The sequence below is a fragment of the Carassius gibelio genome, chromosome B19 (assembly GCF_023724105.1).
Source record: "Carassius gibelio isolate Cgi1373 ecotype wild population from Czech Republic chromosome B19, carGib1.2-hapl.c, whole genome shotgun sequence".
Taxonomy (NCBI): domain Eukaryota; kingdom Metazoa; phylum Chordata; class Actinopteri; order Cypriniformes; family Cyprinidae; genus Carassius; species Carassius gibelio.
In genome coordinates, this window is record NC_068414.1 from 22,067,124 (window position 1) to 22,092,331 (window position 25,208).

The 25,208-nt window shown below is 36.2% G+C and overlaps 1 protein-coding gene across 5 annotated transcripts in view; it reads left to right on the forward strand.

Moving 5' to 3' along the window:
• Positions 1–25,208, forward strand: part of LOC127979359 (syndetin) — a 127,430-nt gene that overhangs the window by 22,816 nt on the left and 79,406 nt on the right. For all 5 annotated transcript variants that reach the window (XM_052584760.1, XM_052584762.1, XM_052584761.1 and 2 more), the window contains exons 10-12: positions 9,281–9,323; positions 10,240–10,338; positions 20,482–20,622. In XM_052584760.1, coding sequence (XP_052440720.1) covers positions 9,281–9,323; positions 10,240–10,338; positions 20,482–20,622 — 283 coding nt within the window. The remainder of the gene's footprint in view (positions 1–9,280; positions 9,324–10,239; positions 10,339–20,481; positions 20,623–25,208) is intronic.

Below are 25,208 nucleotides of genomic sequence, written 5' to 3' on the forward strand. Positions count from 1 at the left end.
TGTTGCTTGCAAAGAGTCTTAATGAACAGGTTTATCAAACGTTTTATGTTTTATAATCCTTGAAATATCTATCTAGTGTGTTGTCAGGATCAGTGAACTTGCCATGAGATTTTGTGCAAATTCTGACAGTAAAAAAACGACTCAGTACTATAAATGACACTGTAAGAATTGTGAAGTAGGTACTTACTGCACTGATGTATACAGTTATGCCATTTTTTGTTATTGTTTTACTGTATTTACTTCAGATTTAGCCTTGTGAAAAATGCTGTTCATGTTCAATATACTGTAACTGAATATATACAATAGTTGACCTTTTAAGATTTGCTGAGTTACATTTAATTTGACAGCCTCTGCCAAGGTAAGGCCACTGTTTTATCACATGGCATACTGTATAATGGTGTCTCAGACTTCATTTGATACAGCAGTTCCCTTCTTCATGGCTGCCTCCCTCAAATTCCCACTGTTTTGATGGGTCACATGACTTTTCTTTGACAGCGCTCATGCCAACTTCTTTGGTGTCTGTAATGGGTATTTTAATTTATGTGAAGCAAAGAGTATATATAGATCTAAAACCTTATAGGTGCCATGAAAAAAAAGTTGTCAATTATAAATAACAGTAAAAATGTGCGATTGTTAATTTGAATGTGTTGTTTTTTTGCAAGTCACATCTGAATGGCTGTCAATAAAGAAAGGTACTTAAAAAAGCAAATTGTAACATTCACTTTTGCACTCTTTTGAGTTTTTTCTGTCCCCTGACAAAGGCTTTTTCACTTCAACTTTTCGGGAACAAATTACTGTGTTCTAAAAATAGCAATATGAATTCGTAGTCATGCTGTCTCCTAATGACATTACATCGCTTTTATTACTCAAGATGTTCTCAGTCTGGCGTAAAGCATTCTGCAATCTGTTGAAGGATATGGTACTGAAGCTGTGAAGTTTCATCAGCGAGTATGAGGGTGAGGAACAAATGCATCTGTTTGCTGACCAGTGATCGATGTGTCACGACCCGCAGTAATAGAGGGCCTTTTATCTCATTTGGATGTGGCTTTACAGACAGGGAAGATGCAGTCAGTTTTGCTCATGTAAAGGCTACTACCAATTGTTCACTTGTCTGTAGCTCTTCCTCGCTTTGTGTGACTCTGCATTGCGCAGGAAGTTTTTGCTATCTGATCAGCCTCCAGTCAGCCTCTGCACACACTGATATCCATGCAAGTGCATGGAAACCTGCCCAATGTGATTTCCTTCTGTTTAAATGCTCTCTCTTTGAAGGAAGAATGGAATGAAAATTCATTTTTCATATTTTCTGACCAGCTATTGAGGTACTGAGGTTAGTTTGGATAGTATGGTCCTGTTGGTAGATGCCATAACTACAGTGCCTTGCAAAAGTATTCATACCCCTTAAACCTTTCATGTTTCATGTAATGACAAAGCAAAAACAGAATTATCACAACTTCGTAAAAAAAAAAACCTGAAATAAGTGACAACTGAAAACTCATTGTAACTCTAACCAAAGCCCTTCTCCATCAGTTGCTCAGTTTGGCCAGGAGTCCAGCTCTAGGAAGAGTTCTTGTTGTTTTAAACTTCCTCCATTAAGGATAACGGCGACTAAGTGCTTCTGTGAACCTTCAATGCAGCAGATTTGTTTCTGAACTCTTCCCCAGATGTGTGGTTTGATGCAAACCTGATTTTGAGCTCTACAGGCAGTTTTTTTTTTACTTTAGGGCTTGGTTGTTGCTCTGACATGCATTTTCAGCTGTAAGACCTTTTATTAAGACGTGTGCCTTTTCAAAACATGCCCATTCAGTTGAATTTGCCACAGGTTTACTTCACTCAAAGTGCAGTTACATCTACAAGCAATGTGAATGTTCCTGAGCTAAATTTCAACTGTCGCAGATATGAATACTTTTGCAATGGAATCATTTTTTTCACGTTTTCATATTTTAATAAACTGTTTTTTGCTTTACCATTTTGGTGTATCGAATGTAGATTGATGTGGAAAAGGGTAAATTAAAGCAGTTTAACACAAGGCTGTAAAACAACAAAACGTGAAAAAGAAAAAATGAAAAATGAAGGGGTATGGATACTTTTGCAAGGCACTGTACATATCTGGTTGTAAAATCAATCTTTTTTCATTACTAGCCATGCATTCTTTTTTTTTTTATTTCTAATTTTATTTTACTTTCCACAATGCTATATTGTGTGGAACATTGAATTGATATTTAACATCTTTACTCTTTCATTGTTGCATTTCCTAATAAAGATAATAAAGGAGAAAAGCTCCATTTTATAGACTTGCAAAATGTTTATTCCCATTTAGCCATTGGCAAATGTTATTTTTGGACTCTGCCTTTGATGGTTCGCTTCACTTGTTCTACCCAGAAAGCTACACAGCCACAAAAGCCTGTGATGAAGGAAATGTAATAAAAAAAATTAAAAAGGAACCAGTCACATTTCCCCTACAATCTGGCCCCTTACATTTATTAGGGGTGAGATTGGATAGATCGATTGATAGACTGATCACACTCTATAAGGCACTGTCATTTCTGCAGCAAAAGTAGTAAGACCTGCAGCAGGAATATTTGGGAGCTAGCCCGTCTTTATAAAGGCATACTGTAGCTGTGATATATGTGAGCTGAGAACAATATGAAGCTTATTGGCCACTTGCTCTCCCTCCTCATTTATTTGTTTATGTAATGATGCAGAGTGTGCTCTGTCATATGTTTGTGTGTTACACTGATACCCAGTGAATATCAAAGGCATTTTAGGCTTGGCAAACTGGGGTATTAACACTCTGGCAGTGATGTATTCTTCAGGATGTAGCAGCCATGTGTTTTGTCATGTTGTTTTCCACCTTCCCTTATGGTTTTTCAGGCAATTAGTCCCCAACAAGCAGTGAGGTAGGTGAAAACAGCTGTCTTCGGGAAGTGTGACGTCAGCCTCTACATTACTCACAAGTCCGGTTGAATGGTTCTTGAAATTTCAACAAAAGTGTGAGAATGAAGGGCTGTAATTTTCCCCCTTATTTACAAACATCTGCTTAGCACCATGAGCTGGGATGCAGATATATTTGAACAGCGTTTTATAGATGCAGTGCTAGTTTGAGATCATGTATGTCATCAGTTTAAGACCATCGCCTTACCTGTACATTTCAAAAGATCAGAGTTTGGTTTGGTCAGGTCTAGTATGGTAGATGCCATATCTTGTTTTGTTTGTGTTTTGGTTTTTGTTTTGTATTTTAACAAACATAAATCACATCTATATTTTATACTATAGTCTTTTATTTTATTTATTTGTTTTTGGTTTATTGGTTGGAAGTAGGGGTTGGCGATCTGACGATTTTATATTGTGATCGATCTTGAAGATGTACTTTTCAAGCGAATTGTAGCGATCATGATCATTTATGTTCTCATTATAATATTAAAGCTACAGCATTTACTGCCTACTAATGACTGTGACTGGCCAGATTGGCCAGATCGCTATTCAGATTGTGGATTGTGATTTTGCGTTATAAGATCGTGATATGATATTTTGGGAAGACTGCCCACCCCTAATTGAAAGGCTGTTTTAAAAGTATGAAGTTTAAAAATTCAGTGCCGAAAATTGGATGAAACTGCTAGCAGTCTTCAGGTGTTGTAGGCCTCTTTGGTCGGGGCTTATCTACAAATCATTGCCTCTCCTCTTGAACTTTGTTGCATGTGCTTTGACTTTAATAAGGTTGTGCGCATTTGGATTGAGCCACTGCCAGTTGAAACACTAAAACATTCCTTTTGACTGTTAATTCATCCACCTGTTTTACAATTCAGCACACTCTTTCAGGAGCATGGAGAACTATTCAAGAGCCACAACCCTTGCTAATAAAAGCATATTTGATGGAATCTCACGATTTTTATAGTGATAGCTCTGTGGTTTGCTCATTTCGATCCCTGTAGGGAAAAGTGATAAGATTTATAATTGAATGCATTGAGATTCTGAGCTGTGAGGCATTTGTGTGGGCAGGTATTGATGTCACTGCTTGAATCTGAGCAAGGAGTTTCAGAAGGGATGTACTCCATGTCTAGGTTTAGGGAGTCTAGGAAGTCCTGCGGTCAATATCACAGAGTGAAATGTCACTTGGATATTTCCTTACTGCTAAAGTAAAACTGAAAAATGTCTTGCCTTTTGAGAGAGAAATTCTAAGATTTTATTATACTCAGATTTCAGATCTGTGTCTCTCTGTGCCTTTTTAAATGCAAACGTTTTAACAGACCTAGAGAGAATGAGAATTGGCAGGGATACCATAAAGAAGAATACCCCACTGAGTTGTGAACGCAAGCAGTTGCTAAATGACTCATACTGTTTGTGGGGAGACTGTCAAAAGCTGGATTGCGTTTGGTGGTGTGCTTGTCAAAGTGCCTGCTAACTGACCTTCAAATGATCAAAAAGGTTTTGCTGGGGTTTTGGAAATTACCACATGCATCCGCTGAATTCTGAGAGTAGAAAATGTAAAGGTGTTTCATATTTTGAACAGCTTCCTTCAAAAAAAAAAAAAAAAAAAAAAAAAAATATATATATATATATATATATATATATATATATATATATATATATGTATTGTGTTTCGTAATGTGTTGCATAATGTAATGTGTTTCTGCAAAAAATATTAAGCAGCATGAAGAATGGTTCTTATGGTCTGGTTGACTTTTTACATGTGCGGACACATAGTACATTAATTTATTTAATGCTAGACCGTTGCAGAAGTTCAGAACCAGTCGTTTTTTGGGGATAGGAAGTTTCAAGTTCTGATGGTTGCAGTACGTGTTCCTACGTCAAACACCTATCTCAAAAGATCAAGGGAAATTTGGTTTCTTGTGATATGACGGCTTTAAAGTCAAAGCAGATGTCCATCAGTCTCTTTCTTGGCATGAACTATGTGCTGTTGCAACATAAAGAAATTGTGATTCATATGTTGCTTCATCTTAAAAACTTTAAAAACTTCACAGATAAACCTGTTTTGGATTTTGAGGACATCTTCGAGACTTTTTCAAGTATCTGCTTTTCCTGCAGCTAGTTATAGACTATATATCAGCACTTATTCTACCAGTAATGGATACTTCAGCTGTCTGCTCGCTCAGGTGCAAGAAAGCGGAGTTAATTGGAAAGAGACGTAAGCCGCAAAAGTGCCCAGTGGTGTGGTTTTACAGCCCAGCACACTCAACTTTTAAAAACACTACCCACAAATCCAGCTACATCCTTTAATTTAATCACATCTGACACCATTGGCCCCATGCTATTAGCAAAGGATTTATGTTCCGAAACTGAGAAGAAAAAAAAAATTATTGGGCTTTCCTATCTGTGCTTTCTTGCCTAATGTCATGATAATGATAAAAGACCGTTTGGATGGAAATGTTTTATTGTGCAATGGATCCTGTCATGAAAGCTCATTAAAATGTGATTTTTGCGTGGCCTTCCCGAAGGAAACAGCAAAGCTCGGAAAGGCACAGTGGTGACGAGCTGCGAGTCAGAAGTAATTGATCAGCTCGGCATGATGCTGGGCTTCCTCTGAGGGCCCTAAAGGAAAAAGGGGACCCACGTTGAGTCAGAGCCCACTGTGATGGATTGAGGCAGACTAAAAGACTTCTGCATCTTCCCATCAGCCTTTGCTAGAACTTGCCCTGGACACCAGCATTCAAAACCATTTGTCTGAAGGAATCAGCTTTTACATGAAAAGGTCACATCCTCTCCTGCCGTTCTTTATAACAACACAAATAGAATGTTGCACATTAAAACACCTCATGTTTTTGCACACCAGTCGTGCGTCGGTATACGGATGCGGTTCCTCATGCCAAGAAGCGCGCATTGTTTAGAGCCCTATGATTCCCGCGATGCAGAAAACGTGGGCAGAATCGTGGAATCCAGTCATAAAAACAGATTTCACAGTTTAACGCCGAATGTCATGGAATTAGTCTAATTTGGAATTGATTAATCAAATGTAGGTCAGTACACTTAAATGAAACTGTGATATGGATATGGACTTCCATTGGTCCGTGGCAGTTATGCAATCGATCGGTGTGTTCTGAAAATCGACCTTTTTTGACGTGCATTTTTTTTTTTCCTCCGTTCATTTCTCATTCAACGGAGGCCAGGCAAGAGAGAACAATATATCTGGGATGTCAGAGCTAGCAACATGAATACACCGGAGTATCGAATAGCTGAGCTAGTACAAATATATCCTCACCAGTACCGATCGCTCTCAGAGAGACTTTAAAGATTCAGAGAAAGCATTAATTCCTAGAAAGAAATTGCAACAAAGCTTAGTGTCGATGACCCGGGGTTATGCAAAAAAGCGACGTAGAGAAACATCCGAGACAAGTTTTCCAAAGCCATGAAAAGAATGAAAGGAAATAGTAAAGATATAAGGTAGCGAGTACCAAATACATGTGTTTCAAATAAATGTTACACCATACTGCTGCTGCTTGTTGTTTTTCTTTCAATAATTCAATGAATTTAAAGGGTATAAAATAAATGAAATGCCAAACGAACATACAATAATAAACCTTTGTTTTAATCAAAAGTAAATCATGACAGCACACAATTTAGTTTGAAGTATACTTCACTGAACTTGCCTGTACTTGCCTGCCCTCTCACTAAATGAGAACATAAATACATGAACAACTTCTCCAGAACTGTTCAGAGAGCATTTGACCATTTGATTTGAATAAAACTTCTCATATCACATACAAAAAACTGTAAAGGTATTCATGTCAACCCGTCAAAATAAAAGTCTGGTTAGATTTGAAGACATTGTGCATATTACTATTTTTCAGTAGAATATGTATAGCCTACTGCTACTACTAAAATGAAACAAACATCATCATCAAACATCAAACATCATTTAGTAAATCCCCTTTATTTGCCAAAAATAAACTTTCCTTGATTTTCAATAATTAAAAGATAAATGAAATTAATGTTTTATGCCTTCATTTGATAGCTAGAAAAATTTAAATACACAGCGCAGAATTTCTGAGGGGATAAGATGTCATAAGGCTGATTTAAGAAGGACATTGAATAAATTAAGTTGTTTTGTGCATTCAAATAATTAAACATGCTAAAACACAGCATTTGGTAACACAAAATATGGTGAGAAAAGAGAAAATATTTCATAGGGCCCTAAATGTAATTTTTGTTAATTTTATAAATTGGTGTGAAAATTTACAAATTTCATGATTTTAATTAGTTAGACATGCTTTGATTAATAAAATTTAATGTAACTACTAAAAAGGAATCAAGAACAATCTAAGCTGAATCCTGAAACATTAAAATATATTTTGGGGAAAACTTTTAACAGAATTTAGGAAAAAAATAAAACTAGAGCATCTATAGAATCAGTTTTTTTTTTTTTTTTTTTTTTTTTTTACATCCAGTGCCTTCAAAGAGAAAGGAAAAGGAATAGGCAGTTTAATTAAAGTTTTATGCATTCCGTCTAATCTTTCAACAACACTGGCCCACAGGGGCCAGGCAATCCCTCACGTCAAGCTGAGTAGTTAGCTTGTGAAATAAAATACAGTTGTTCTTAATTGTCAGATCATGATTATGTGTGGCCACCGGCAAAGTTGCTGCTAGTATCATGTTGCTCCATGTCTCAGCTGGTTCCTCATAGAGCCCCAGAGGTTTGCCTTTTTAGACACTAATGGGATCAGATGGGTCAGATTTTTTTTTACTCTAATTTTTGTAGCTTTAGAATTTTTGCTGGCAGTGCTTTAAAAGGATACATGTAGAGATGCTGCTGGACCATTCCATTTAAAGCACTACTATTACTGCAGGACTTGTGTAGCAAATCCACTATATTCAACATTTTCAGTCAGACTTGAGGTCCTTTAAGTGGTACAAGGTATTTTGTACAGGCTTTTTTTTCTTTTTCTTTTTGTTGACTTTTAACTTAACAGTTTTTTTTGTTGTTGTTGAGGTTGCATTTTTAGGACCTAAAAACAAACATTTGGTTGCAAGTTGGTGCTGAAAACCTTGTTTAAATCCTTTCACAATACCCCCCCCCCCCAACCCTCTCTCTCCCAGTTTGCTTCCTGTCACTTCTCCACTGTCACATCCTAATAAAAAAAATCGAAACAAACACACACACACAAAAAAAAAAAAAAAAAAAAAAAAATACATTTGGTTGAACATTTTGCTTGTGTACATTCTAAATTTCGTAGGTCTTTTAACTAGTAAAAAAAAAAGTTAAGATCTAATAATTTAAAGTAAATACAAATTACTTGAATATAGAATTATATATTTTTTAAACAAGACATTTTGCAATTTTAAATGTTTATTATGTATTTATTTATTTAGTGAAATTGTTAGGGCGGACACAAATCTGAAATACTGGGTCAGATGGGCAAGCAGAAAAAATCCTCAAACTGCCTTTTCAGTTTTGTAAAAGTATTAATTTTTCTGAATTTGTATGTACTTTATCGAGTGTGTGAGGCCATATCCGACCACCCAACCGTATGGAATGTATTTAAATGAAAACCTAATGTGTAGCATTTTTGCACTAAAATGTTAATCCTAAACACTATTTCCATTAAGATCATGCTAATGAATAATTATGTCCAGACGAAATATTTTATTACCATTATATAATTATTTTCATTGATTTGCTATAGAAAACCTACTATGAGTGTATTTAAAAAAAAAAAAATGGTGTTTATTTGTTTTGTGTGGATAAATTCACATATACATTATTCACAGTGTATCGGCTGCTTCACAACCAATTTATACATTTTGTGCAACTGGCATTAGGGCTGAGATGCGAAAATAGTACATGAATGTTGGAGATAGTGGAAAGACAGCTTTGCTGGTGAGTTCACTAAGACAGACATCTGATTGGAGGGTGATTGACGTGACTCTAATTCAGCCTTATTATTTTTTTTCTCCCTCGTTCAGAAAACCCACTCACTAGTTTAGCACACCCCTCTCGACGCTAACAACACACATCAGTCTTGTTCCAGCTGAACAAGATAAGCAAGAAGCCATGCTCTCTAAACATACTCCCCTGTTTTTCAAATGTCACCATAGAAATGTCACCGTCTCTAAGGCAGGTTGTGTGTTTTTTAGTGCTCTCTCTCACTCTCTGAGAAAGCTAGCTGTTTTTGCCTCCAACATGTTGCTTTAACACTTTTGGTGGTTTGTGTTACCCTGCAAACAGAATACAGTGGTTACTTGTGCTTCACAATGAACCAGCATTTCTGTTGTTTTGTATTCCTATTCACCGTTTGCCACCCTTGTCTCTTTTTTCCCCCCACCTCAGCGAGTTGAATTCCAAACTGCAAGACACTCTGGAGCAAATCGAGGTATGTGACTTTTTTTTTTGTCCTTGGGCAAAGACAGGAATCTAGGATGGTGACCTTCTTCTTCATTGGATCAGACATTCAATCTCAGATCACCCTATTCCCTTCAGAAACACTCACGCACCCTTGACAGATTAACAACAGCAGTTGCCCTGATGCAGTGCCTCAACTTCATATGAATTAAACAGATCGGAAGGAACACTTGACCATGCGTTTGTACGTCTAACAGTGGCGCCCAGGGTGTCAGTCTGCCAGCATTTGGTCTCTCAGGCCCAGAGGCAGATGGACTGTGTTTTATGAAATAAATTGCTGTCTTTCAGGACTTGGTAGCTTCGTTCAAGCTTATACTGCCACACAACACACATAGCTACACGAACTCACACACACACACAAAGTATCTCAAGCAGTGCTGTTTGTGTTATCTGCTACATTATTCAGTGATTTCTGTGTGGTAAATGTAATTGGATGGCGTTCAGCCTCGCGTACAACTTTTTTCCTATTCTTTGATGTTTCTCTTTTAATATATGTCTCTCACTCTTTCTTTTCCCTTCCTCCCCATGTTTAATCTTGTTCGCCGTCTCATCACATGCATTAGCGAATAGCACGGCGCCTGTGCCAACGCAGAGCGCTGCTACCAAAATTACAATGATTCACGCCACTTTTCTATTTCTGTAGCAGCGCACGTCTCAACTCATTAAGAATGCGAATGCTTATCTTTGAGCTCAAAATGAAGTTGTGCATCTGTGATTTAAACCACTGATTATTATGGCCCTCATTCATTTGTGGTAATTGTACGTTTCAGCACCATAAAATTAGGCTTCTAAAAATTTTTTTTGCCTGTATCTGCTTTCCATATGCACGCAAATCATGCCATTGAACTGCTTTGCAGATCTTGCTGATTTTGTGCTTGTTTATGCAGGAACAGCTAGATGTGGCGCTGTCCAAAACCTGCAAGCACTTTGATGTTTCTCACTACACCAAAGTTCAGCTGGCATATAAACTGCTGGGCAAGACACAGGTGAGTCATCGCTGCTCGAGCTGTCACGACCCTGACATTTTGGCTGATGCTGAATTGTCATTCAAATAACTGTGATTAACCCATTTTTTTCTGTCTGTTTTGTTTATGACGCTGGCACACAGCGTAAGCCTAATGCACACACACCTTGTGAAGGAGTTATACAACAAAACATTTGATTGTCTACGTGAAAAAATATTAGAAAGTTTAGAACATGAAGAATAATGTCAACATATTGAAAATAGTTGAGTCCACTTTAGTCGTATAAATTGTTTCAAGTGTATAATTTATTTATTTATTAATATATAAGTCTGTACTAAAAAATTGAAAATGTCACGGTACCAGGTTTCTTTAAGTACCCAGTCAACCCGGTTCTTGACGCATACAGTGCTATGATTTCCACGAAGCAGAAAACGCGGACGGAATCTCAAAATCCATGGAATTTGTCAAAGTTAGCATAAATTAATCAAATCAAATCTCCGTTTGGACCAGTATCTGTAAATGTTAAGCTGCAAAAGTTGGTTGAAATCCTGCATGTTCTGCGCGTCTCTGTGTGAATGAATGAATGGCAGAGACGTGCGGGTTTGTTTACTACATAGACTGAAGCGCGTGATGCTTGCAGTAATTTCAGCATCTGCCATTTCAATGAGGACATAAATACATAAACTTCACAAGCATTTTACCATTTAATTTGAGTAAAACCAGTGTCAATTTAAAGGTATTCACGGCAACCCGTCAAAATAAAAGTTCATTTTTACTTAAAGGCATTTTGCTAGAAATATTACTATTTTTTAGTAGAATGTATTGATACTGCTACAACTGTTGAAAAAAATTAATACAACTTTATTTTTTTAAAGAAATAAAATCACACAATATTTCTTTCATGTTTTAATTTTAATAGCAAATCCCATTTATTTACCAAAAAATTAAATGTTTCAATTTTATTAATTAAATTAAATTTGGGTGAAACTTGATTACTGTTTTTCATAATTATATTACTTGTAGAAAAACTTTAAACACAGTTGTAAATAAGTATAAAGAATGGCATTGGTTTTATTTTTAGTGATAAAAAGGTGTTTTTTTTATTTTGTATTTTTTTTATTAGCATATTTTTGTATTTTGCTTTGGTACCAAAATTGATACTGAGATTTTCACTGGTATCGGTACCGAATACTGAAATTTTGGTACGATGACAACACTAATATATATATATATATATGTGTGTGTGTATGTATGTATATATATATATATATATATAATATATGAATACAGAATAAATGCAGGCTCATGATCAAATAAATGCAGGCTTGATGAGCAGAAGACACTTCTTTCAAAAACATTAAAAATAGTTATGTTTCCAAACTTTTGGTCTGTACTGTATATATATATTCTTAATTCTTAAATCTGACCTGGATCAGTCAAATGTATTTTCCATATTTTTAAATTAAGACAATAAGATGAAAGCGATCACTTTGCATTTAAAATGCCATTAAATTGCTTGTTTACACTTTTTGAGAGAGGCATGAATAACCATAGACCGTGCACACTGACCCCAAAGTGCTTCAGAAACGTTTGGACCTTGTACATTTATTTGAAGTGCTTTTCATGGCATTTCTGTATTCATGTAAAATTGGCATATTTTAATTGCAAGTGAACATTAATCACAGTTATCACAGATATTTGTTTTGATAAAATCATTGGCGTAGTCATCGCAGCCTTATCCAGTGTTTCTTTACTCTGTCTTCCCTTTCTGTGCCACTTTACTCCTTTTTTTTCCTCCCCAAAATGGGAAGATGATTCTGGCACAGGATTTGCAGGATTATTTGCAGTCTATTATTTTTCAGGATGTTTTTCCTCATTTATTTTGACTTTGAAAACTGTAACTCAAGCAAAAGTTCTTGTGCTGCCTGGTGCACCTTCATTATGAATTTAGACCTTCTGGCCAACATTCTGGATAAAACAGTTGGAGGTTCAAATATTGTTGGCATCCCATCCATTGTTAAAAAAAATCAAAGGTAGTCATCATGCGCTGTTCCTAATAGCAACTGTAGCAGTACAAATATGTATAACATTATTCTATATGTTCATAGATTATAAATACTTTCTAAAGTTTTGGGTCAGTAAGAATGTTTTAAACATTGATATTTGTATCCATTAAGGACACATTAAATTGATCAAACAAGTTTTTCAATTTTTAAATAAATTTGTATTCATGAAAGAATCCTTTAACCTAACTGTCACTCACATTTTTGAACATCGATTGAAAGTGCATGATCCAAACCTACATTTTTATAATTCATGACTGAAAACATTTTGTAACATACCTTTGATGTGCCATTTTCATGGTAATGCAATGTTTTATTTTACAGTCCCTCCAGAAAAACGCAGATTTTTTTTTGTTATTGTTGCGGGCAAAAATCCTTGATTTTGCGGCACGTTTTCTTAAAAAATGCGATGGAATATGCGGGATATTTTTGCAATTTTATGCAATGAAATTGCGTGAACTTGCAAAAACTGCGGTTTGATGAAAAAGAGAAAAAAAGGTGATTCCCCCAACACCTTTTTCTCACTAGGCTACTACCTTAATGTAAAGAGTAATTTCTTATTACTTCCTATGATAAGCGAGCATACTAAATCACAGAATATTTAAGTTGTAATCTCTTACTGCAACGTAAATTATTTTACATACTACTAATATAATTTTAACTTGTAAGTTTTTGGTACTGTTCTGTAACAAAAAAAATGCAACTGTAAAGTTGCATCAACTTCTGAATGAAACTACAACAGTGTTAGTAGCCTAGTGAGAAGGGGGTGTTGGGGGAATCACCTTTTTTTCTCTATTTCATCAAAGCGCAGTTTTCGCAAGTTCTCGCAATATAATTTGGCTCCACTTGTCATGTAACAAATCGGGAAACTGCTTCGCGCGTTCTTTTGTTTATTTTTGTTGGCAAATAAGAATGATTTGCGCTCTTCAGGTTTCACCCTGGTTTCACCGCGGAGTTTGCAGATGATGTTCACGTCATGTAATTACGTCACTTCATAAGGTTCCCATGGCAAAATGGCGCTTTACTTGTGTGAAGGAAACGCAACATTTTTCAACTTTCTGCTAATATATATGTGAGTTTTTTGCCTAGAAAATACAGGTATTATGAAATCATGCTAGCTCCGCATATTTTGCTTTCTGAAATCAGCAATTTATGCGGCAAAAGAGCAGCGTATTTGAAAAAATGCAACCCCACATAAATATGCTGCCTTTGGCTGATTATGCCTTAAATCAAGCGATCGCATAATCACGTTTTTCTGGAGGGACTGATTTTAAAATGGGTTTTAAAGGATGAATTTTGAGATTTTAAGTTTTCAAGCGATGAATCATTTCTGATGATTTCTAAAATGTGATAGAGGAAAAAGGCAACAAAGAATACTTTTTTGACAAAGGTCAGAACTCCTGTTATGATGTAGATTTTTGAGGTGCACTCTTGCCATAATTTAATCTATTACTTTTCCTACATAATTTGTAACAAAAAAGATTGGTAAAATATCTATTTAGGAGTCTTAGACCTTTCCAGCGATATATAGTTTGTCATGATTAAATTAGGATTTAATTGTAATATAGTGAAGTAAACGTAGGCAACATAGGCAGACGGGTGACATGTAACAGGTTAAAAAATATCGCAGTTGCAACAGACTTATTAAGCTCTATTTTTTAACATAGATAAAATATTTCTTGAGCATCAAACCAGCATATTAGAGCGATTTCTGAAATGCTACTGAAATTCAGCATTGACATCACAGGAGAAATACATTTAGCATTTTATATATTAATATATTTTAGCAAATATATTAAAGGTCCCGTTCTTCGTGATCCCATGTTTTAAACTTTAGTTAGTGTGTAATGTTGTTGTTAGAGTATAAATAATATCTGTAAAATTCTAAAGCTCAAAATTCAATGCTAAGCGAGATATTTTACTAATAGAACAGTCACTAGAACAGTTTTTTGACTAACCTCCGCCCACATGAATACACAAAAAAGGGGGCGTGGTCTTGTTGCAATCCGACGGAGAAGAGGAATAGTTGCGTTTGTGTTTGTCGTTCATGTGCACCTCGTCAGTAAAAACACTCCTGTGATTATAAGTACATCTCCAGCACGTGCGTTCAGATAAGAATTGCCAGGTTTTCAAAACAAATCTTGCCCACTTGCTTTTCAAAACTAGCCCAATGGCGTTTCCAGGAGGGCAGCGTCCGCTAAGCTGCTGTCGAATCACAACACAGGAACCGCTGGCACAATCAGAACTTATGTATTTCTGAAGGAGGGACTTCATCGAACAAGGAAGTCATCAGCTCGTTTTAATGACAGTGAAAACAGTGGTGAATTGTGTGAAAAATACTGTTTTTTTTACACGCGAAGCATGAACACATGTTATATTGCACACTGTAAACACTAAGCTTCAAAAAAGCACAAAAAAGCTGGATCCTTTAACTGTATAAATAGTTCTATCAAGATATTATTTAATTGATATAGAGATCTTTTTTATATTAAAGTATTGTTTACTGTCAATTCATTTGAAAATCTAATCCTATTCAAGTAGTGTGTTCTTTGTGTGTCTGTAAGCATTTCTATGTGTGTGTTAGTCCATCAGCCTGACTGTGTTTAAGTATGCAGTATGTGCATCCTGAGACGTCCCCTGTCTCATCTGAAAGAGCCTTCCTCGTGTCACTTTGATCACCAAAGCCTCTCGGGTAGAGGGCAGCTGCGCTGCATTTAGTCAAATACGTTCACTCGCTCACACACACACATACACCTCTAAGAACTTAATTTATTTGCCGTCTGAAGACCGGGCTATGGCTGTTTCATCTGCGGTTGGTTACTGAGTGAGAACTGAGAACCTGTAATTACTGAAGGACCGACTCCAAGATGTGGGATTCATACGTAACCCTTGAAACAGATTCAGATTTTAAGAGTTGGCTCTCTGGAGACTGCAGAGAGGGTCATTCCCTGGCTGAAGAGATTATTAGGTGATTCAGGACACTTAATGGGATTCACGATCAAATCCTTACAGGCAGTAGTTATGAAAAACAAGGCTTTGAGAACTGTACCACTGCAACAAGTCAACAAGTAATTGATAAAATCAATAAAAATTGAGCATGAAAATAATTAACTTCGTGTTGCATTTCGTGTGGTTCCTGACAGATTCAGGTGCTTTGACAGATTGCTTGTGTGGTTTAATGTGTTTGAGAGATTTCTTCAGTGCGTAACTGAACTGTTTGTGTTATTAATTCAAAGTCATTTAAGTAAAGCTTGTACTAGCCAACCAAAACGAAAGAAAGTGCAATCATTTTAATTAAAATATAATTTTTAACGAACTATTCATGGATGGATCAATGAAGGTTTTAAAACAAAACATAGCTTAAAAAAAAGTTGAAATCCTTTAAAATGTAAAAGTTCCTTTAACATAAATATAACAAACTGTAAAGGACAAAAAAAGAAGTTGAATTGACATTCAAATATGTCAAATAACTTGGAAGCCCACGATATTAAATATGTTAAATGAATGAAATGGACACTAAATAAAATAAATGATTATTATAAAACATTGTACACTAATCTACACTATTTTAATGATGCTGAAGGACAATGTGAGAGACACCTAACAAATTATTGTAATTTATCAATACTATAGTGGAACAATAAAACAATATATGGTTTAGAACTTTTAATATTTATTGAACAGACCCCAACTACATAAATATTCTCGTCTCTCTCCTCAATGAGGGAAAAGTAGTGGTTATACTTCCAGTTTGTGAATGCTGCCTTTCAACTCGGTGGACTTTCCATCGCTCTGACTCCTGGTTGTTGGTGAAAAAAATAACGCAGTTAGTTATGCCGTTTATTTATAACGCCGTTGTTCCCATCACTGCTCACTAGTGGGGCAGTACTCTCATCTGGCCCTTGGTGAGTGTTAACTTTGGGCCTTGGCTTAAATGCTGAGTGTTGTCAGGAACAAGCCATTCATTCAACTGCATAAATGTTATTAGAAATGCATCATTCGGCAGTTTGTGGAGTAAGTTTAAGGTAATTTCAGAATTCACGTGGGTCATACGTCGCAGGTCAGATAATGTATAAGAAATGTATATAGATATGTAAAAACACATCCATGAAGATAGTAATGGTAATAGGCCTATCTTGTAGAACATTATACCTTACAAAGGTTAACACTGTTTGTGCTTTAGTTTTTTTTTACTATTATTTATAATTTATAAATAATTATAGCTCCTTTCAAGAACCCAAGGACACTTTGCAAAATAATATAAGCATATTGGCAAACAAAATACACCAGACAGTCAAGTTGCTGCCTTCTCAGCTGAATCTTTCCAACTTTTTCCATGCTTTGTACTTAGGGTATGCACTTTTTTCTGCAGTAGCTCACTCTGTAGCCTTTGCCATTATTTCAAAAGCATTTTATCATAGAAATCCGTTTTCACAACTCTAATGAGACGTCACCGACGGATATTTCATCATCGATCTGACGAAGATGTTCCCACATGCTTTTAGCTAGATATTTACTGACCATCTAACTTCTAACTAAGTTTAAAAGCAATCAAACACAAACCTTGTTTCAGTTTATACGTCATTCTCTAAATCTGTTGTTTGTGCCTCTAAAGAGGTGCTGTTCTTTCAGTCTCTGTTCCATGAACTCAGCAATTAACCTAATGACTACACTCCTAATTTTCCATCTTTTCATCTTCTCTGTTTTTCTTGTTTTTTTTGTTTTGTTTTTTAAATCTATCTAATGGATGCAACTGCTCGTTTTTCTCCTCACAATTAAAATTTCCATCACATTTGTCTTTTAGATATGTTATTACGGTTTAATGTTTTCAGGTTTTTTATTTTTTACATTTCCTCCACAGAAAAAAATATGCTGAAAAGTTGTTGACTCCATCAGTTCCATAATGTTCGTTTTAATATTTTTTTTAATATTTCCACCTATCTGTTTTTGGATACACTGGCCTGCAGGAGAAGGCGAATATCCTGATAGACTTTTGGATGGATTGAATTCAGCTAAAGCTGAGGGAGGGATGCGCTCATGGCTGAATGAAGAAGGAAGCAGTGAAAGCGAGAGGGAAGAAGCGTAATTAAGTTGTAGCAAAGCTCTTGTTTTCCCACTGGGACCATACTGAGCTTCAGTATGTAGTTGGGTAATGATTCATCTCCTGTGAGAGCGTGAGCCAGGCCCACTGTTACCCAGAAGTTTTACCTTCAAACAGATCTACTGTGGCAGGGAAAATACATTCTCTCATTTTCTTCTAGTTTCCAGTAAAAAAAAAAAAAAACATAAAAAAAAATCTGAACATCCATAGAACATTGTACACTTATAAGGCTTGATTTCAGAGAATGTTTTTATTATTCTTTTACATACTCCATACCTTTTTACTATTTCGAATAAATTTTTAATAGAGTCAAGTCGCATACAGTTTTGGAGTTTTTAGCTAAATAAATTTTAAAAATATATAATTCAGTCATAATTTTTATCTCCATGAACAGAGCCACGGAAGCTGGAATGGCGTTAAACACAAACATACTTTATAGCATTTTTTTTTTCAATATTTTGTCCAGTATGGGTGTGTGTGTGTGTGTGTGTATACATATATATATATATATATATATATATATATATATATATATATATATATATATATATATATATATATATACAGTATTGTTCAAAATAATAGCAGTACAATGTGACTAACCAGAATAATCAAGGTTTTTAGTATATTTTTTATTGCTACGTGGCAAACAAGTTACCAGTAGGTTCAGTAGATTGTCAGAAAACAAACAAGACCCAGCATTCATGATATGCACGCTCTTAAGGCTGTGCAATTGGGCAATTAGTTGAAAGGGGTGTGTTCAAAAAAATAGCAGTGTCTACCTTTGACTGTACAAACTCAAAACTATTTTGTACAAACATTTTTTTTTTCTGGGATTTAGCAATCCTGTGAATCACTAAAGTAATATTTAGTTGTATGACCACAGTTTTTTAAAACTGCTTGACATCTGTGTGACATGGAGTCAACCAACTTGTGGCACCTCTCAGCTGTTATTCCACTCCATGATTCTTTAACAACATTCCACAATTCATTCACATTTCTTGGTTTTGCTTCAGAAACAGCATTTTTGATATCACCCCACAAGTTCTCAATTGGATTAAGGTCTGGAGATTGGGCTGGCCACTCCATAACATTAATTTTGTTGGTTTGGAACCAAGACTTTGCCCGTTTACTAGTGTGTTTTGGGTCATTGTCTTGTTGAAACAACCATTTCAAGGGCATGTCCTCTTCAGCATAGGGCAACATGACCTCTTCAAGTATTTTAACATATGCAAACTGATCCATGATCCCTGGTATGCGATAAATAGGCCCAACACCATAGTAGGAGAAACATGCCCATATCATGATGCTTGCACCTCCATGCTTCACTGTCTTCACTGTGTACTGTGGCTTGAATTCAGAGTTTGGGGGTCGTCTCACAAACTGCCTGTGGCCCTTGGACCCAAAAAGAACAATTTTACTCTCATCAGTCCACAAAATGTTCCTCCATTTCTCTTTAGGCCAGTTGATGTGTTCTTTGGCAAATTGTAACCTCTTCTGCACATGCCTTTTTTTTAACAGAGGGACTTTGCGGGGGATTCTTGAAAATAGATTAGCTTCACACAGACGTCTTCTAACTGTCACAGTACTTACAGGTAACTCCAGACTGTCTTTGATCATCCTGGAGGTGATCATTGGCTGAGCCTTTGCCATTCTGGTTATTCTTCTATCCATTTTGATGGTTGTCTTCCGTTTTCTTCCACGTCTCTCTGGTTTTGCTCTCCATTTTGAGGCATTGGAGATCATTTTAGCTGAACAGCCTATCATTTTTTGCACCTCTTTATAGGTTTTCCCCTCTCTAATCAACTTTTTAATCAAAGTACGCTGTTCTTCTGAACAATGTCTTGAACGACCCATTTTCCTCAGCTTTCAAATGCATGTTTAACAAGTGTTGGCTTCCTTAAATAGGGGCCACCTGATTCACACCTGTTTCTTCACAAAATTGATGACCTCAGTGATTGAATGCCACACTGCTATTTTTTTGAACACACCCCTTTCAACTAATTCAACTAATTGCCCAATTGCACAGCCTTAAGAGCGTGCATATCATGAATGCTGGGTCTCATTTGTTTTCTGAGAATCTACTGAACCTACTGATAACTTGTTTGCCACGTAGCAATAAAAAAATATACGAAAAACCTTGATTATTCTGGTTAGTCACATTGTACTGCTATTATTTTGAACAATACTGTATATATATATTGTAAAACAGCAATATTGTGAAATATTACAATTTAATACAACTATGTTATTCTAACATGAATATTGAAATGTGTGATGGCGAAGCTGAATTTTAAGCAGTCATTACTCTATAGTCTCAGAGTCATATGATTCTTCATAAATCATTCTAATACACTGATTTGATGCTCTAGATACATTTGAATAATAAACTGCTCAGGGTTGTTGTTGAAACTGTGATGTTTATTTTCTCCTCAGGTTTCTTTGATTAATAGAAAGTCCAAAAGATCAGATTTATAAAATATATAAAATTACTTGAAGCAAGTTATTCTAGAATTTCACACCTCAAACTAGTCTTGTTCTGAGAATATGCACTGTTTAAAGGCCATTTAGTGGTTCTTTATTAGAAATGTGCATGGACACTTTTTAAAAAGGTTTCTTTTTATTATTATTATTTACTGTGGTTTGTTTTTTTTATTTATGTGTTGCTTTGTATGATACTACCCTATTGCTAGTTTTATTTTTATTTTTTATTTTTTTGTGATTTTTATTTTAAGCGAAAAGCTGTATGCTTCAAAGCAGTTATTTGGAGAAAGGTCAATACAGTCAATGCAGCAGGTTTTAAACATGCAGAGTTTGCTTTAAAAATATAATTTTGTGCAATGCAAAAAAAATATTTGGCAGGTTATAATATTGATTTTTCTTTTTTTGTTGATGCCTTTGTGAATATGCGATATAAAGTACTCTTACATTAAATAATAACTCTTCCTAAAGATGCTCCAGTGTTACTCTGTCATTCCTGTTTTTCCTCTTTCTCCGCAGACGGCCATGGATCAACTGCACATGCACTTCACCCAGGCCATCCACAACACTGTCTTCCAGGTGGTGCTGGGATACGTAGAGTTGTGCGCCGGAAACGCAGACACCAAGTTCCAGAAGATGCAGTACAAGGACCTTTGCACGGTACGCCCCATTCTCCTCCTGTTGATGAATGTCCGAGAAAATCAGATGAACTTGGCCAACATACACAGAGGTCACTTCCAAAAGTCACTCTGAACCAAATTCACTGCTTGAGCATGAAATCATTCATTGATTACATTCTCATTGTGCTCTAGACAGGCGTAAAATAGGTTAGATTCCTGCCTTTGGAAATGAGGTATATTTGTCTAGCTGTAGCGAGAGAAGCGTATTGCGTGGCGATCTCATTCATGAGCATATCATGAAGCAATTAATTTGAGTTAACAGAAAAAAAGGAGTCTCTGCCAAGCACCTTATAGCTACTCACCACAAAATACGGTCTGACAACATCTTCAGCCTGGATACTCAAATTCTCATTTGCATATGTATAGAAGCACTGAACCTTAAGATCACAAACACAGTTGCAGTCATCTTTTCTGGGTCATTTTATTACTGCAGGATATTGCAAGTGGGAGATTATATAATTGATAAATAATATTAAGCTCATCCAGTAGACTAAGCAATACCGATAATGATTATTTCACTTTTTCTTTGACTCCCAATAACTATTCTTATATTAAACTGAAAGATTAATTTCTGTAAAACTGCATTTCCTTTTGCTTTTTTATTATTATAGTGGGTCAGTGACATGAAACTCTTTGAATATGAATTCACTTGAGTCTGAATTTATTACTTTGTTCAATTCATTCTTGAATAAACCCATTCTTTGAATAAACCCATCTATTCCTGTGACGCGAAGCTGAATTTCCCAGCAACTGTTACTCCAGTCTTCAGGATCACATGATCCTTCACAAATCGTTTTACTATGCTGATTTGGTGCTCAAGTAACATTTGTTATTATTATGCCGTGAACAGTTGCGCTGATTAATATTTATTGTGGAATCGAACAGCATGTATTTCAAATAGAAAGCTTTTGTGACCATTTCAATGCATCCTTGTTGCATATTTGTAGGAACTTGGCATGTTTTAAAGTTTAACTTATTTGATGTCATTTACACATTAACAGGTTTTTGCTATTCAGTTAATGTAAAATAGATTTTTTTCCCACCCCATTTTCCCAGTTTGTTTAACATTTTCAAAACTCACTTGCAACAAATTTTAAGAGTAATAGCTCTGTTTTCACTTCTCTATAATTAATATGCACATCCTATTCCACATCTAGAGTTGTGTGAAGTCTTTCTACAACTTACTATTGGCACAGAGCTCAAATAGTTGGCGTAGGCTGAGCTGCACCTGGCTCTACTATATTTGAGTGTCAGAAGGGAATATTGCTATATCTGCTGATCTGAGGTAAAACATAGCCCTTATGTTTAAGTTCAGCTGGTACGATCAACAGACGTTTGCACAGAACTCAATGCGCTTAGCATTAATGCCAAGTAAGTGAATGATTTGAAAAGGAAGCTTTGTTTTGCCCCTCTTGAGTGTTTATACACTACTGTTCCAAATGTTGGGGTTACTAAGATTTTTAAAGAAATTATTGTTATCAATTTTTTATTTCAGCAATGATGCATTAAATGGATCAGAAGCGACACTGAGAACTTTGTCATTGTTACAACAATTCAATTTCAGAAAAATGTTTTTTGTTAGTTTTTTTCTTCAAACTTTAAGGTTTCCACAAAAATATTTAAGCAGTACAACACTTTTCAACGTTGATCATATTGTTTATTGTGCAGCAAATCAGCATATTGGAATGATTTCTGAAGGATCATGTGACATTAAAGACTGGAGTAATGGCTGCTGATTTTTATATCAAATATTTCATAATATTGGCTGTATTTTCATCAAATAAATGTCAAAAAGTGTTCCCGACCTCAGACGTTCTACCTTGGATGATTTATGTGGTCTTATTTTGCCATGGTTTGGTGACATCCTTTGACACCCAGTCCATTCCCCCAAACTTTGTTTGTGATCTCATAAGGAACAGCCTGACAAGATCATGCTGTAATGGGATTGCTTGTGTGGGCCATATACATATTTTAGCACTGAGAAATTTTGCAACGTGCTATGCCTTTAACACTCAGACACGGTTGACGCTGCCTGAGGTGTCTGCTCAGCTGATAAGATCTTTTGATTTTCCTTCTCTGAGATGTTCCTTTGAAACATATGCTAAAAATGACAACAGTATATTCTCAGTCAGAAGCAGCGTTGCTCATTTCAGTTTCCGTTCTGGATACGGTGGCCCTTTGAACCTCCGGAGGGGAGAGAGAATGAATCCTGTATCTGGGTTTCGCCCCCAAGACAGATTTTCCTAGATTTAGTCTTTCTTCTCACATCACAGCAAGGCAAATATTGCAGATAAATTTGTCTTGAGCACCGTGGACAATGCATCATCCTTCCGGCTCTCAAACTCTCCTGAGCGTCTAGCCGTCATGAAGTAAACACGGCGAGAGGTATGCTAATGACAATCACTTCAGTCCTGAACTTTGAACCACAGCGTGGGAATTAAAATGCAGTGTAACTGGAACGCTCTAAAGGTCACATCACAATGCAGAGCACGACATGAATTTTACATGAAACTATCATTATCCTATCCCTTCAGAGATCTCCTGTGCTCTCCATACTCAGCGTTGAACAATGAGTGAGGTAGATGAGCAGAAGTGAGAAAGGCGCTCTTTGTGAACCTCAACAAAGGTAAAACGAATGTTAAAAATTGCAAGTTACATCACAGCGGCGTATCAGTGTTATTTACCATCAGTGTATTTGAATGTATCGCTCACACTAGTGTTTTGGAGAGCTCTTGATGGGCCACAGTGGTTATTGACCTTGCAGCTGAACATGAGTACTTCATGAGAGTGTGCCAATCACATCCGCTTCTCTTTACCTCCCTCTCCACATCTAACCCTGCTGTCCATCTCTACAAAAGGTTATCCTCATATATCTCAGCACTATACATCATATACTCCCATTTATAATTGTTTAACAGGATGTGCATTGGAGTATAAGTGCATTTGAATAGTTCAAGGTGGTTTTTGTAGTGTCTGATTCCTGATTTCTATTCTGATTGTGCATGAGCAAGCATGACTGATAACTTGGCTTATAGTAAGTTAAAAAGAAACCGCTTATAATAATTTTTCATTTTGGATTCGGGCAACACTTTTGGCTCTGAATAATTTTGGTTCACTAACAAGAACCGTTATTTATTTGAACTACATTTGTTGGTGCTGATTAAAAAAAAAAAAAAAAGTATTTCTTGATTTGCTATCACTCTTAAACATAACAGCTGTTTCATTAAATATCACTGTTATCTATGGCACCTCTGATGATCCCACATTTTGAGAACCGACTCTCCCGCAAGGACTGCATGCAGAGTTTTGTCAGAGGAAGTTCCAAACATGGGAACGTTTGATTGATTCTGTTCAATTAGACAGCAGGGAGGCTACATTGATGTAGCTAATAAGGAAGGCCGCACATACAGCAGATTCACTGAGGATGAGACCTGACACTAAGTAGGCATTTTTGAGCTCAGTCTAATCTAAAGGGTGAATGAAGGTTGCAAACTTCAAGATAAGGCTGAACATTAATAAATAGAGCTTCATGGGCTTCTGTGCTGAGCTAAGAAATGTGTTGTCGTTCTTTGTGTATATGTGAATATTGACCACATGCTAATGCAGCAGGTTATATGTTTTAATTAAGTGCTATAATCATGTACCGGGTGTATCTACAAACCCAAACAGACATAACTGACTGTTTTTGTTACTCATGTGTGTTTTTAACATAAACTTGTGTGTCCTTGACTGTTTAAGCACAATAAGACATGAAAATGAGAACTAAGTTTAGTACCCCCAATCTGTGTGACAGCCGCTTTCTCTGCGCTCAGAAAACCGTATATCAGAAGTTTAAACTGATAAGTCTTTAAAATGCATGATTTCAGCGGAATATACAGTAATCAAAACTAAACAGATGTTTTTTTGGCAGAGTATCCTGAGGAACGAGCTGTAAAGGCACAGCCCTATTCTGGAAAAGGGGGCGGGGAGCAGCAGCTCATTTGCATTTAAAGATACATGCATGTAAACAGCGTGTTTCTGCTTCCACTCAAAATAGGTATTTTCAAAATGATATAATAAATCACCTGCAGGGTATCTTGAGCTGTAACTATACATACATTCCGGGGCAGACATGGGGACTTGTGACTTGGTGACTTGGACTCGAGTCGACTCGAGTCGCTATTTTTAGGACTTGAGACTTGACTCGGACTTGGAAGTTAAAGACTCGGGACTTGACTTGACTTGAGACACGATGACTTGAATGACTTGAGTGTTAATCACATCATGTTTTCAGTTTGAATATAAAATATATAAATTATTTTTTAAAATAAAGTTGATTACTCACCTGGAGCGCAGGCTGAGAATAGCGTCGTGACTGGTTCAGGACACTATCATCAGTCATGCCCTCTCTACCTTACACACACCACGCCCACTTAAATCAGATATCACATCACATCAACACGTCAGCCTGAGAGGTACCGAGGGTCATCGCTTTTGTCTTCAATAGTTCGCGACTAAAAACGCGTGGAAAACGCTAGTCGGGCCGCTTTCTCCTTCTTTCCAAAGCGCTCGGGCAGAAGTGCTCCT